The following is a 16,933-nucleotide window of genomic DNA, read 5'->3' as shown; positions in this document are numbered from 1 at the left end:
AGGAAGAAAGGGACAGTTGCTCCTTCAACTCGCACTCAAAACTCATGTATTCCTCGAATAGGCAACGCTTTACCAGTAGAGAAGACTGTTGTTACCTATTCGAGGAAACTCAACCCCTTTGACTCACACACACAGCTCATATATTCCTCGAATAGTCAGCGCTTCCCCAGTAGAGAAGATTGTTGTTAACTCAGTGGCCATCAGATGGCACCATTTCAGGGCTATTTGGCCCTTCTTTGGTGGGTGGATTGGTACCCGAGTGATGCAATGATGGCAAAACAGTTATGATGTATAACTCCACAACATGAGAGATGCCTGATGGTGTTATGTGTTTAGACTATAAAGCGTTTAGGGCTGAAGCCTCAAGCTATGGAAAAGTCTAGACTATGTATAAGTGTAGTGCGAAAGCATCAATAATACATAGCCAAATCTGAATTAACAGAATGTTAGCAAAATGGCATCGTTTTGCTTATACATTGCATCACTTGGGTACCCACCTACCAACCCACCCACCGAAGAAGGGCCAAATAGCCCTGAAATGGTGCTGTCTGGGTGGTGGTATCCATCTGAGAATAAGTAACATTAGGTGAAGCGTTACTTATTCGAAGTAGTGCAATATCATGGCAACTCGTGAAGGTATTCACAATATGAGATATAACTTAAAACGATGCCGTTTTGCTAACATTCTGCTAATTCAGATTTGGCTATGTATTATTGATGCTTTTGCACTATACTTATATATAGTCTAGACTTTTCCATAGCTTGAGGCTTCAGCCCTAAACGCTTTATAGTCTAAACACATCATACACCATCAGGCATCTCTCATATTGTGGAGTTATACTTCATAACCGATTTTCCATCATTGCATCACTCGGGTACCTACCCACCCACCGAAGAAGGGCCAAATAGCCCTGAAATGGTACCAGGGGAACCTGATGATGTCCGCAGTTTCCAAGAATAGGTAACAACGGCCTTCTCCACTGGGGAAGCGTTGCCTATTCGAGGAGTTTGAGTTTTTGAGTGGTGTGAGTTGGAGTTACTGTCCCTTTCATTCTTCTACACTGTTTCTTTTCCTCTTCCACTCCTACTATTACTTTCCCTCTACCTTTTTGCTTTTCTAAGTCTAATAGGGACAAGTGGATAGTCGAGTTATTATCCCACACACATACAAAATAGCCTTGAAACGGTGCTGTCTGGGTGGTGGTATCCATCTGAGAATAAGTAACATTAGTCTTCTCCTCAGGTGAAGTGTCACTTATTCGAAGTAGTGCAACTCGTTGTGAAGGTATTCACAATATGAGATATAACTTAAAACGATGCCATTTTGCTAAGATTCTGTTAATTCAGATTTGGCTATGTATTATTGATGCTTTTGCACTATACTTATTCATAGTCTACAAGACAAACTAAATTACATTATAAGCTTAAAATTTTTAATGAGAGACATAAGGCCAAAAAAACAAAGTTTCATTTGTTCGTCTGAATTAACAACTATAATTCCATTTTATCTCTTTTTTTACTAAACCAGTTTAAACATGTGCATCAGCTAGTCAACATCATTTACAGTTCACCTTACTTCAAACTCAAACTTTTCTTCTACATTTATCTCTTTTACTTTTGTTCTTTGGTACAGTTTTTCTTATATATTTCTTGAAAGTTACAATCTGCAGAAATTCAGATATAAGATCAATGTTTTCTGTTTTCTTAGACTTTAACTATACATAGCACTGTATACTGCAGGTTTGCAGTAACTTTTCATATTTGGACTTGCTCTAAAAAATGATAAAATTAGTGCACTAGCATAAAGTTAGCATTTTTAATGTTCATCATATAAATAGTTTTGTATCTCTATATTAGTCACCAAGGAATACTCCTAGAGAAGAGCTGCAATGCTTTGTCATTTTAGTTTCCATAATGTGTTAGTTTAATTCTCTAATAAATCTGTGTTATTGCAACAAGTTGCACCTATTCAATGCATAAGGTATATTCTTCAGTTGAAATGTTTTTAAAATTTTTTGGTGTAGTTCCTGCATATTTTTGATGATATCGTTAACTGTTATGCTGATATGCACTGAGTTTGCGTTGCATTGGAGCCCCCCTCCTGTGTACGAATGGACTGGTTTATGATGCAGGTGATGGCTCCAAGTTGGGAATGGCTGATATAAGATTGTGGTTTACCCACATAGGGATCTGTGTTTGAGTGTCCACGAGGAAGAATGGGTTAGCTTCGATCTTTTTGACTTTGAACATGAAATGACTGTGGGGTGTGGGGGCAAGACATGCAGGTGCCAGCATCTTGACAGCAGGCAATATGGTTAGGTGCTCCTGTTCTGTGGTGTCATGGGCGCCTTCATAGCCAGGTGGGAAGGACCAGCAGTGCGTAGCACACGCTTCTTGATTAGACCAGGGTTCGAGCCCATCACCACCAAATACGGAGGATGCGGAAAGGTCAGGGAATGACCACTGCATATTCCCAGAGCAATATGACCTTAGGTGCTAATGCTCCTAAAAACCAAATAACCAACCAACAACCTGTGGTGTCATGAGTCTACCATGACCGGCTTAGTAGTAGTTGTTGAACAACTGTGAGTGTCATTTGCCTCATCTCATAACATAGAACAATGGCCTGGCTAGCCATTCAATATAATGTAGGAATAGCAAGACCAGTATCCACATGGACTATGTACTGGACATTATCTCATATAAGCTGTGACAATTGATGGCTATCATGGCCCATGATAGCCATCAATGTGAGACACAAGAAGCTGCACCCTTCATGGGCATGTCAGCACTAACACTGGTCCTATGTGTAAATCTGTTGCCTGGGCTGATGAATCCTGTTTCCAATTCTGCTATATCTGCATTTGGGGGAAACAAGTGAGACCATTTTTTTTTTTTTTTTATGGAAACCCCAAACACGAAAGGTATCAAAACCTATAGTACTTAGTACCGTGCATGGGTTGAAGGAGAAGTATGGGGGGGGGGATGCCGGAAACTTTGCTCTAGAGACTAAACATGGGTTCCACCACTTCAAGCCTCCAGTAAGCAAAGTGGTGGTATTGCACCAGTCGATGAGAGTCATCTACCACCTATATATGGCCTGGATGCACTCTAGGTGTTTGGCAGACTGGAGGCAGTGGTGTTATGGTTTGGGGAATGTTTTAATGGCATGCTCTGGGTTCTCTGATCACCATTAATCAATGGTTCTTACAGGAATGCTTACCTTTTTATTGGTGCTGACCAATTACACCCCTTCATGATGACTGCGTATACAGACAACTCCGGTGTCTGTCAACAAGACAACATGCCATTTCATGAGGCCCAGCAGGTTGCTAACTGGTTTTAGGAATGTGACAATGAATTCTTCGTCTTCTCATGGCTGTCCAGCTCCTGATCTCAACTCAGTTGAGAAAAAGGACATTTGATGCTGCGACCATCCACCTGACATTGTGTGGACATTATTGAACACATTGTGCAATTCATTGGTAGTACCACTGCAGGACACCCTGAAAGCTGTATTGTAGACGAAAGGTGGCCCACCATATATTAGGTAGGTGTTGCTGATCCAAAGTCAACTCAGTGTGTGTGTGTGTGTGTGTGTGTGTGTGTGTATATATATATATATATATATATATATATATATATATATTGGCTGTATCATAAAAACTTTTGATATATAAATAATGAAAAAAAGTTAGTGATTGGTAAGCAATCATGAAAAAGTTCTGTCTCATTTGTGTGGAATCCTGGGTGCAGCTAAGTCTCTTGAAGAGTTTTCTAATCTTTGCTAGGTTGGGTTGAGATATTTGGGACAATCTCTTTGTGATTAGGAATATTAAAAAAAAAAAATCCTCTCTTAGGAATTTGTGACACATGGATACTGGCAACTTTGATAACAATTACACTTCTCAAAGAAATGTGACAAATGGCAGTTAAGCCTGAAGTTAATTTTTTTTTGGCAAAATAATACAGGTGGGACAGTAGTATAGAATACTATGGCCTTTGGGGAGGGGAGGAGAGTATGGTTATGATTGGATTTGGTTCTGGGTTAATGTAGTCTGAATGGAGGAGGCTGATACCCAGATACCCTGTATCCAGTTATTACTCCAGAACAACAGCCAGTCCTAATTACGATGCCCAAAGACTATAGTGTCCCATACATTGGGTGATTGGGTCTGTACACCTACAAACAAGTGGAGGTGTACAGACTCAAAATCAGCAGAATATTGTACAGCCTATTATTGCATTGTTTTTTATATATATATTGGCTACAATGAAGTTGTGAGCTCCTCTGGTTCCTTGGGGTCATCATTGGAGTATAAATAGAAATTTATTATTATGATGTTAAGCTGTCTTTTCATAAGTGTTTTTTTTTTTTTTTTTGTAAATCATCTCATAACTTTTTTTTTTTTTTTATGTGTATAAGGATGACTGGATGTTTCTGTAACAAGTGTCAGTATTAAGTGATAGGCTTGTCAATTTTACAGGTGATGTCTCAAAAATAGTGACTTATCACTATGTCAGCTTCTAATTATTGTCTTTTCTTAAATAGGTTACAAATATGTTTGTGTAGGCTTCCTTTTATTCTATAGTATTGTAACAGTGCTCTTTTTAAAGATTTGTTTATGCATTTAGCAAATTATTGTGTATATCTGTGTATAACAGATATTTTAATTACATTTTATTACTGCCAGTTTGGTAGTTGATATATTTCTTATTTCAGTGCTTTTCTTTAAAAGTTGTGTGTAATTTTCCTTGAACCATTATATATACAAAGCTTAATAAATAATAATACTATATTTTCATATATTAAAAATTTAGTTACTCTTTTTAACTAGCAGCTTAGAAAATCTTACTGGCCATCAAATATTTTGAAAGTTTTTGTCATAATGATCAGAAATAAGTAAAATGTATCAAAATATTCTTATCTTAAAAGGTTTTTGAATATTTTGAAATTATTAATTTTTTTATTTGTAATAGGATAAAAGAAATGTATATGTGGTTTTGTTAAAATCATTGGAATATTCAAATAAATGAAATAAATAAAATAAGTCTTTTAGTTCAAGATATGTGCAATCTTTATTGTAGGGGTTTTTATTGTTGGTGCCAAACGAACTCCATTTGGTTCATTTGGTGGGAAACTTAAAGATGTATCATCAACAAACTTAGCGGCAATTGCTTGTAAAGCAGCTATAGAAGATGCAAAACTGAAACCTGAACAGATTGATTCATTTATAGTAGGAAATGTTGACCAGGTAAGCTAGAAAATATTTTTGATTGTTTCATGAACATGAATAATCATTAAATAATTCTGTTGAAGCACTGGATAAATAGATAAATAACTTGAAATGACAGTTTTCAATAAGTTATAAAAGAAGTTGAAACGTGAAGCAGAGTCCACCTGTTTAAACAGTTTTGTTGAAACAGGTTGAAATAAACACTAGTTTTCTTGTAGAAACTTCCATTTAAAGCAGACTTTAAAATATATTAATAAATGAATGATTGACTTTCTGTGAATTGTTTGAGAGTTCTGCAAACTGCAGTTGGCCTTCCATTAAACTGAAACAGTGCTTAGAAACTGAGTATCATTAGTCTTTGGCCCCCAACTATATGCACTGCTTTGCTTCTAAAGAGATTTTTTTTTTGCTTCTGATGCAAACTTCATATTGCCCCTGAAAGGTAGACCATGTTTTTATGAAATTTTTATCAGTAATTTTAGTATTATGTTTTTAATGGACTAATTTTTTTTACCCCATGTGCCTGTAAGAAAATTTAGTGGGGGAAACAATAGGATTAGCACATAAGATAAAGACAAAATGGTCAGATACTGTGAGTGAGTATTAAAAATTATTTTTTATTTAATTTGATTTCTCTTTGGAAGCCAGCCAATGCTGTGTTGTTTAAGGCTAGGACATTTATGTAATGCTTAGTAGAATGCTTATGAAAGAACATCCATCTATAAAAACTGGATGGTTAATGGGCATTATAATTTGTGGATTGCATGAACAATGGAGGAAGGAGTTGTCATGTCCTATAGGAGTATTCTATATAGAAGGGGAAAAAAAAAAACTAATTATACACTTTCAAGTATCATAATATATGTCTTTATGTAATTGGATATCCTACTGTACTTTTTGTGACATAGTCATTATTTTAAAATGAGACTATACCTCATTTTTAAATTTTTAATTGATAGGTGGTTTTATCCTCCTTCCTTGATACATAATTGCATGGGTATTGACATCTGCTGAAAGAGAGCATCAGCCTACTGGTTACCTGACATGCCCTTATTGCTGCTAGAGCTTGGCATCTCTTCTCAGAGAGAGAGAGAGAGAGAGAGAGAGAGAGAGAGAGAGAGAGAGAGAGAGAGAGAGAGAGAGAGAGAACACAACTGTTGAGACTTTAAGAATATATAATGGCTTCAATATGAAAGTATAAGGTAAAAAAATAATAATAATAAAAATCCTGAAGTGGACCAAAATAGATTACTTTATATAGTATATCTGAATGTTTGAGAAATTTTTTTACAGATGTGGAGAGGGGGAACTGAACATATTCTTAGTATAAGTAAGTCATGGTCCATTGATCTAGTGGCACACTATGGCTATAGATGCCGATGCACCTAAAAAACTACCAAACACAAACAAACAAGCCATTGATCTAGAAAATCAAGTTTTATCATTGATAGATAACAAAGATGTTTCAAAGAAGAATGTCAAATGGAAATATGAAATTGTTTACAGCTGCACATTCCAGTTTCTTAGGGGGAAGAAGTGTAATTCAGATGTCAGTAAAGATCATTATTGTAGATTGGCACAACAACAACAACTCTTCATTGTGTATAATGTGGGATAGTGATATATTAAAATGATGAACATTTGATAATATTAATTTAATTATAATATAATTTAACTCAAAGTCCAGTTCTGATACTTAATTTTGGTTACATTGGTTACATTGGTTATTAAGTCTAAAGAGAAGTCATAATTTGAAAATAAAAAAATTATAGTTATAAGTAGTACCATCATTTATAATGTTTATATAATTACAGGCTTCCTCTAGGGATGGAATCTATATTTCTCGTCATACTGCTCTGCAGTGTGGCTCTCCAAATCATGTTCCTTGCCTTACAATAAACCGGCTATGTGGCTCTGGGTTTCAGTCCATAGTTACAGGATCTCAGGTACAGGTGCCATTGAATTTTTTTCTTGTTAATGAGAATAAATTCAGGTAGGAATCTTTAAGTAGCCAGTTGATTATGGAATTCACAAGTGGATTATGTCATTGGAGCATATATTATAGCCAAGCAATAATACATGCCTCAACATAGGAGTAAATATAAGTATATGCATCATATCTGTAGAAGTGTATGTTTATGGGACAGTTTGCAAACTATTCCATGAAAAAAACTGATATATTTGCCAGATCATAAGATGTTCCAGATTTTAGGAGAATTTGGGGGAAAAAAAATTATTGCATATATTTTAAATACAAATTCACAAAGTAAATTATTACAAATTAAAACTACTTGTACTGCACAAAACATAGAACTATGAGGTATTAAAAGTTTTTTTTTTTTTTCCTGTTCACTGTTGACTCCTTGATTTACAGGATTGCTGATTCTCAAAGGGTACTGATAAGGTCAGCCAAATGGTTACTAATACCAGTAATGCAGACTGCACTGCTTATTGTTGCACATGTAGATCTCAGTGGGAAGAAGCAGGGCAAATGGGGGGGGTCACATATATTGAAGGTAAAGCAGAACTACATAATTCCTTGTAATCATTTCTAGAAAAAGGTTTTTAGAAAGAAGTAGGGTTTATTGTTTTTTTTTTTATTTTTTGTCAAAATAAAGGATGAGTATTTTATTTAAAGGAAAAGTAAGCTCTTACTTACTTTTCCTGCTCTTCTAGGCAATAACCAGTGGCCAACCTTTTCCCACAGTGCAGCACACTGTGTTGAAAGTGTATTGCATGCCACCTAGGGCATGTGCATAACCAGTTGAAATCAATATTTTCCTACCCCCAACTATTGATTTGCCACCAAATGGGTTTGCTAACTGCATGAAGGAATTACTGTATAAGCTATTTGCTTGCAATAAAAAAAAAATTAACAATTTTGTTTATAAAATAAATTTAATAAGTGTTTGTCATTACCGAATTTGTGTCATGAGTGATTTGTAATGCCTTTTGTGTATTAAATTAACACTAAAAAAGTAGTAAATATGAATTGTGGGTTCCCTTCATGTTGAAATCAGGGTTATGCTTTTTCATTATGTATTTTTCTGTTATGATTGATAAACTGATTAAACAACTTTATTAAAACAAATAAAAATAAAAGATACATAAAACTGATTAAAATAAAATAGTAGCTTTCGGGACGAGGTATCCATTCTTCAGCAGAATAATGAATGGTGGTATATATATACGTTACATGGAATAATAAGAGTCGACTGGGCATAATCATACATCTTGTGCCGAAAAAGCAAGACACGTATTTATATACATGCACCATTCATTTCTTGTAAGTGTCTTGCTTTACCGGCGTAAGATGTATGATTCAGGATCATGCCCAGTCAACTCTTATTATTCTATGTAACGTATATATGCCACCATTCATTATTCAGCTGAAGAAGGGACACCTTGCCCCAAAAGCTAGCTACTGTTTTATTTTACATCAGTTTTATGTATCTTATTTTTATTTGTTTTAATAAAGTTGTTTAATCAGTTTCTGTTGAAACAGAAAAATACATAGTGATTATGCAACCCAAAGCTCACGGTCTATTTTCTCATGTTATGATTTTTGGCAATAAAAAGTGGACTGTATATTCTGTATTTAAACTGTATATTAATTTATGATTTTTTATGTGTCAGTAAGCTTTGCATTACATTTTTCTTGCAGGGTTGGCCAACCTCGTATATTACAGGGTTAGCAAACCTTTTTCAAAAAAAAAAAAAAAGAAAAATCACTGTACTTGGGCCTAGGGATTGTCTTTTTCCCAGATTTTGGTAATCCTGGGATCCGGGGATAAAAATGTTCTTTTCCTGGGATTATTGTAGGTGGAATTGAAACTGAAAATTTCACAGCATTTTATTTATTCACACATATATATAAACTACAAATTGAAACGAATTCAAAACTTACTTTTCAGAGACAACATGTTCTTTTTAAACCTTGACAGACTAGTGACTACATTGTTAAACAAAAATTTATTTCACTTTAGTTTATTTTGAAACTGATTTGGAAATTGACATGTAATATGAACGTAAGAAACACAGGCAATTTACACTTTTATTGCTGAGTCTAGTTCTAAGTTTGGTTATAAATAGTCCTGCAGCCGAAAAGGACCTTTCAGCTTCTACACTTGTTGTTGGTATGGATTCGAGAGCATCCATTAATTTTAATACATTTGTTTTTTGTTTGTTTTTGGTGAAACTGGTGGAAAAACAACAACATTTGTTGTTGTTTTTTCACCAGTTGCCTCAAAGATTTCGAACTCCTTGGATATATTCTTTGCAAGTGATTGACCTTCAGCTTCATGTTGAGGGTCTTTAGAAACACATTCAGTTTGTTTTTTGATTTGATGCGCCGAATTCTCAAAGTGTCTGCTGTTTTTTGCTCTTACTGTCGCACTTTTTCTGGGAGTCGGAATGTGACGAATCAGATTGGGATGATTCAGAAGAGGAAAACCCAAGATGAGTTATTATTCGTTTTGCTGTAACCAACAAGGCTGACTTGCTTGGAAATGGTTGCAACTCTGTTTCTACTATTTTTCTATTTCTTTTATAATATGTTTTTCCAGTTTTTATATACTTCAATAATCCAACCAAAGTTTTTTGCCTTCTCTCGTTTATCCTTAAAATTAGTGCTTCCTGAACTTTTCTTGAAAAGATAGAATTTTGCTCAGAAAGTTCTTGTATGATGAAAGAAACTCCCTCTGCAGTAAGAAGTGTCGCATCACGACTGCAAAGGTTTTGCGATCTGATTTCGATGGGTTTCAATGCATGACAAGGTCATTAAGAGCTGTATACTCTGCTTCACATATTGGATTTTTCATGTTATAGTCAATCATTGTTTTTTCAATTTGTGATTTTAACTATAAGAATCGTTCTAACATGGCTACCAAACTGTTCCATCTAGTTTTAGAATCGAGTACTAGGCTTAAATTTTCTTGCTTGAATGAAGATTTAACATAATTCTGAAGAGTATCATTTTTAAAGGGAGACTTTCGAGCCATTCGCACATTCGTTCTAACTTTATTAATGATATTAGCTATGTTTAATGCACTGGAGAATAGGTCATCTCTGAAATCACATTTTTGTTCCTTATCAAGATTGTTTTCAAAGTTTAGATTTGAATCGTAATTTTCCGTTTCATCCTCTTCTAAATCTTCCTCACTGTCTTCAGTTGTTTCTACCTCAATTACACCTTCTGAATCATTCCGTCTCTTGTATAGAACATCGCATATTGCAAGGTGTGTACCGTGGGCATAGCAAAGCTGATGTTCACAATCTATCAACTGTCCGAATTTCACCATAACACTCGCCCCCGTCCATTACGCACGCAACTATATGATGCTCTATTGATAATTTAAACTCCAATAACTTCTGTTTTACTTCAACTATTTCTTCAGCGTTTATTCTACCATTAATAGCAGTCATTCCTAGATTCCAAAATTTGTCTTTATCTTGATGAACATTGATATTTAAATAACGTTTATTTTTAAGCGACGAATATTCATCTAGAGAAAGCCTGAATCTCTTACCATTTTTTTAATGATTGTTCAGTTTCTTTTATTATATTTTCTTTTATAATATTATACTGTTTATACACTAATTGCATTACATGATTGGGATTTTTAGGAAGAAGCAAACCTTTTTCAATGAATGCTTGCTGAATAAATTCACTTTTACATATGGCACTGATAGGAAATCCATCTACAGCTACAAGCTTTGCAATGATTTCTTCTTTTGTGTCTTTCTTTAAAAAACTAAACAATGTTGGCTGAGAATGAGCACTTTTTAAACATTTCGAAGAGCTTTCTACAGATTCATCCCCTTCAGAATATTTTAGGTTACAGTCATTTGCCGACGTAGGCTTCTGAATAGAATGTTTAGTTTTTAAATGCTGAAGCAAGGCACTTGTAGAAAAACCTCTACATTTCAGTATTGCACCACAATGACTACACTTTACTTCTTCATTATTATAACATTTAATGATAGTATGAATCAGAGCTGTAATACTCAATATGTTCTACGTTGATAATAATATTAGTAAATTAATGAGGAGTTTACCTCAATATAGTACGTGGAACACTTCCGTATGATACCCTCCAGAAATTAAAACGGAAAAAACGAAAAAATCGACAACTTACCGGTACATTAAAGTAAAATATAAATAATTAAAGTAAAATATAAATAATTAAAGTAAAATATAAATAATTAAATAATCAATTTAACACAATTCAAAACAATTAAAATTCAAATTAACGCAATTAAAAGAATCTAACGAAAAAATTCAAAACGATTTTCCTTCCTGAAGCTGACAATGCTTTTCGACCGACTGTCGTGATCACAGGAATGAAAATGAAAATTGTCAGCTTCCTGAAGCTGACAATGCTTCCTGAAGCATTGTCAGCTTCAGGAAGGAAAATCATTTTGAATTTTTTCGTTAGATTCTTTTAATTGCGTTAATTTGAATTTTAATTGTTTTGAATTGTGTTAAATTGATTATTTATATTTTACTTTAATTATTTGTATTTTACTTTAATGTACCGGTAAGTTGTCGATTTTTTTCGTTTTTTCCGTTTTAATTTCTGGAGGGTATCATACGGAAGTGTTCCACGTACTATATTGAGGTAAACTCCTCTCATTAATTTACTAACATTTAATGATGTACTGACAATGTTTTTGATCTCTCCATCGTCACAAAATATTAAAACAATAAAATATATATAAAGCAGCTTAACTGCAAGAGGATCTTTCTAGGACAAATGACATGTATAGTCGAGACTCGAGAAATGACTATGATGACATTACAGAGATATGTAAGAAAGTGCTGTCCTTTCACTTTCTGCTTTATATATATATATACACAGTCGATTCCGGTTATTTGGGACACATCGGGACTAGTGCATTTTGGCCCGATTAAGCGGATGCCCCAATTATCCGAAGTTTCACGTAAATAGTTAAAAATACAATGTACCTCCCCTTTACAATTAGTTCACTGTACAATCAAATCACGTTACGACGAACTCACCATAGTAAAGTACCGTTCACTATACGATGTGTAGTAAGCGCCAGTCATTGTGATCACATTTGTGAATTGAATTCTATTTGATTTTAATTCTATTAAACAGCGATTCTAATTAGTGAAAATAGGAGGAATATTATCCACAGGCTATAAAAGTAAAGTATATTAAGCACAAATTTACCCTTTATTACTTACCAATTAAAAAAATTAAATGATACGTGAAATTCAGAAGAATATACGTGATAATCGGAATAATTAATACGTACTGTTAATATGTACATACTAACTAAACTAGCTGACATTTCTGTTCACTGACATTTGTGGGCGGGGGTTAAAATTTAAAACAGTAAAAAGATAAGCAATCAATAACAAAGAACACGGCACACACAAATTGCAAGTAACACAACACACGCAAGTGAGAACGGAGTAACCAGTTACAAAGCTTTAAAAATAGGAATGAAGAGAAGATCTGAAAATTAATTTTTTTATATGATTGAAGATTCCATGGAAGTGTAAACACATTTTACCATAATAACCCACAGAATTCCAGCTGTTGATCTTATCGCAAATTCAATAAGATCGAGTTTACTATCCGTTTATGATAGATTGCACTAACAGAAAAGCCCAATAAACAGGTGACTGCTAATTGTTTTTATTGTTTTATGGTTGTGACCTCCAGAAATCTGACCGAACTACGTGGTACGGTCGGAGACAATCGTAGGGTAATCTCCAGTGCTACGGTCTCCTGCCCTGATTAAACAGCATTTTGTCCCAATTAAGCGAAGTAAACCCTGGCTATTTTCTCGATTGGGTTCTGTTTTTTAAGATTTGCCCCAAATAAACGGCTACCCCGATTAACCTGTGGCCCAAATAACCGGAATCCACTGTATATTGCAAATGTAATGTATGAAAATAAATATTTTTCTAAATTAAAATAATACACATCTTTATTGCTGACTATATCTCAAATTGTGAAGAAACTTTTATCTTGTCAGCGCACGATGATCATATATATATATATATTTATATATTTATAATGTGTGTGTAAATAGTAAGACTGTTAGTATTGATTATTAAGGCCGACCGGGCTAGCCGGGTGGGTAAAGTGCCTGCCTGGCAACGCAAAGGTCACGGGTTCGATTCCCGCCTCTGACTTGGATCAAAGTACTGCAAAAACCTTGGGAGGTGCATTATGGCCACAGAAGCCTGTGCGCCAACTACCAAAAAAAAAAAAAAATTGATTATTAAAGTTAGTAATTCAGACTGGGAAATCCCGGGATAAAGAACACTTCCCATGATAAATTCCACACAGCAAAAATCAACCGGGATCCCGGGAAACAACCCCTACTTGGACCTAAGATGAAGAGGAATTTTAGGAAACATTTTTAATGGAAACACTTGTTTTATGGTTTAGTAAATATCTTAGGAAGCTAATGTGGAAAAATCTTTCAAAACTGGCAACAATATTTTCAAGTATAATGGCTATTTAGAAATTTTCAGTTGTCAGTTGAACTGACCTTTGTATGTATTACATCTGATATGAACTCTTTCACAAATATATATATATACATACACATACATTTTCCATGTGTATTTGTGGAGTATTTACATATGTTTGTTTCAGATGGTTTGTTCATTTGTATATGAATTGGAGAATTATAAAACAAATATAAATAACTAAACAAATAAGACAGTGAGACTCATTGGGTCCAACTCTCTTGAGCTTGATAATGAATGAATTAATTAATGAAGTAAATAAAAGTATTAGAGTAAAAAATTAAATATAATCTGCCATGTGGATGATTCAGTACTAATGATAGAAAATAAACAATTTGTGAAGAATTCTGTATTGTTTTAATAAAAAAGCAAAAGTGTGTAATACGGAAATATCCATAGGGAAAACGGAGAGCCTAAAAATAGCAAAATAACCACTCAGATGTAAGTTAGAAGGGAAAATTATAAAACAAAACTGAAATTTAACTACCTAGAAATACAGATAAATAGTTCAGTAATAATTCATGAAGTAGAAGAGCAAACATTGAAAACAAGTGGATTATGTCATTGTACAATATTGGGGAGAGGGAATATAATTTGGAACGATGCAAACATCATAAATCGGAATGCTAAAGTTAAAATACATAAACCTAATAGTAAGATCTATAGTAACATATGCAGCTGAGACAAGAGGTAAAATAGCAAAAATAAAACAAATAAATGAAACCATAGGAAAAAAACTAAGGAAAATAACTAATAAAACACTAAGAGTTTAAAATTGAGGAAATAAAGAAATAATGTAAAATACAACCTATTAATAAATGGAAAGACAAATAGGATGGTTAGTGACAGGTGGGCAAAAATAGTAAGCAAGTGGAGACCCTATCATCCTTTCATCAGCAAGAAGAAAATGGAAGGATGATCTATACTAATCCATGCAAATCTGCAATTTACCTCCCTCATCTCTTTCTCTTAATTGTACGAGGAGTGATCATTTAATTCACGGACTGGTGCAAGATTTTATATTTCCTACACGTATTTTCAATAACTGCCACTAGAAGCACTCTCCCTGATTGGTACTGAGCTCTGTGTGCACGTACTAGTACTTGTTGAGCTAGTGTTGCATGGAGAGGTGTGTGTTTTTTTTTTTTTTAAGCCTCATGTGTCACTGACTATCGTTTTAAAGCAAGTATCATGTCGGACATACAGATTGAACAGTGATATGTGATTTGTTATTGTGTCAGGTGAGGCTTAAATTCATCGGAAACAGTTAGAGGTGAATGAAGCTTATGGTAATGAGTGTCTTGGTAGGAGCCATATTTAAATAGCACAAGCAATTCAGTGAAGGCTGTGAGTCTGTTGCAGATGACCCAAGACCTGGTCAGCCTGCCTCCTGAGCAAATTGCAAAGGCCCAGGAAATCTTGGACAGGTGAATTACACTTTGTGAATTAGCTGTTAGAATGTCCATTTCGTACGGTAGTACTCAGTGTTGTGAAAGATCACCTGAAAATGTTGCGAATCTGTGCACTCTGGATTCCACACATTTTGACTCCAGAACAAAAACAGCAGAGTAGACTTGTACAAAGAAATGATTGATTGTTTTGAAACACAGGGTCAAAACTTCTTAAATCGAATAGTGACTTGTGATGAAACTTGGATTTTTCACTGTGATCCAGAGACAAAACAACAGTCGAGTGAGTGTAAGTTTTGATTCACCAAGACCTAAGAAATTTCGAGCTTCTTGTTTGGTTGACAAATGGTTCTTGTGTTTTTTGACATAAAAGCCATTCTTGTTACGTATTTTATTCCTTGTGGAACAACTATGAATAAGGGAGATTATTCTGAGGTTCTTAGAGTCAAACTGCACCATTCATGAAAAAAGTCAAGAACTTTAAGAAATTTCTTGTGTGAAGTGGTTTCTCCCTCAAGACAGTGCCAGGCCCCATATGGTTATTATTGTGCAGCCCATGATTACTGCCATAGGTGCCAAGGTTCTACTGCATTCCCCTTATTCATTAGACTTAGCCCTTTGTGATTTCTTCCTGTTTCCACGTCTGAAGAAAGCTCTGAAAGGCAAGCATTTTGCAACAACGATGCTTGCAGAGCCACAATGGAAGCACATCAGTCTTTCAAAAAATGGCTTGCAAGAAGCATTTAATGCATGGGTATAATGGTGGCGAAAGTGTGTAAAGTTCAAGGGAGAGTATTTCAAGAAGGAGAAATCCACAGAAGATTCAGATAATGACAATTAAGATAAGATCTTGCACCAGTCTGTGAATTAAATGATCATTGCTCATACTTAAGTCTAGAAATGCTTGTATAGAAATGCCTTTTTTGGGTTGGTTTTGAGAGGACCTGCACTTCTAGCTATCAAAGGAATGCCCTTCAGATATGGTGTATGAAATATCAAAAATTTTTTTTTTTCACTAGTGTATTAATGGCATTTCTGAAATGATTTCTTAATGATATCAAGACTGCACATTATTTCTAATTATCTAGATCTAGCAAAATTAAACAGGAATCTATTCTTAAAAATACAAATGATTACTTTTCCTCATCTAACCTACCAGTTATGAAACCTGTTCATTTCAAGGTTTCTGAATCCTCAATTGGATTTGAGGATTCAATTCACTTTGTTTGTTGTTAGAGAACTAATATCATGCATACTATATAAAGATCTTGATATCTGGTCATATGAAATTAATTTTTTGAAAGATTCGGAATGTTGATTCAGAAAACAATCTAAATTTTTGTCATTGTTTTTTTTTTTAATAAATGAGAATGTGGTTATAATTTTATTAAATCTTTTAACTCTTTCATAAAACAAGTTCCCAGAATGTGTATAGGCTTGGGCAGTGAATTTCTGAACACAGGTGAGCTGCAGGTAGCAAGTTTAGATGGCAGTGGACTCTATGGCATGAGTTTATTTGCAGAATTTTTTTAATTTTGTAAAAATTAAAAACAGTTTGTACATATTAATGTGTTCTATTCTGACTTGACTGTTCAGTATTAAAGTGAAATTATTATCAAAAATCAAATCAGAATTAAAGAAAAAAGGCAAATCATGAGAAAATGAAGTCTTATTTTTTGTTTTCTGATGTAGTAATATCCTTTACATCTATTTATATATTATGCAGTTCGCAGGTATGTGTTTCTCTGAATTTTAAAAACTATTTCTTATCGTTA

General features: G+C 34.2%; 1 protein-coding gene across 1 annotated transcript in view; it reads left to right on the top strand.

Annotated features, from left to right (window-relative positions):
- yip2 (yippee interacting protein 2) overlaps nucleotides 1-16,933 on the top strand; it is an 80,170-nt gene that overhangs the window by 20,977 nt on the left and 42,260 nt on the right. Inside the window, exons 3-4 of the mRNA XM_090372056.1 lie at nucleotides 5,089-5,255; nucleotides 7,052-7,183. Coding sequence (XP_090228182.1) covers nucleotides 5,089-5,255; nucleotides 7,052-7,183 — 299 coding nt within the window. The remainder of the gene's footprint in view (nucleotides 1-5,088; nucleotides 5,256-7,051; nucleotides 7,184-16,933) is intronic.

Source organism: Mastigoproctus giganteus, chromosome 4 (genome assembly GCF_048544385.1).
Source record: "Mastigoproctus giganteus isolate SK-2022 chromosome 4, ASM4854438v1, whole genome shotgun sequence".
Lineage (NCBI taxonomy): Eukaryota > Metazoa > Arthropoda > Arachnida > Uropygi > Thelyphonidae > Mastigoproctus > Mastigoproctus giganteus.
This window is presented reverse-complemented; position numbering and strand designations above follow the sequence as displayed.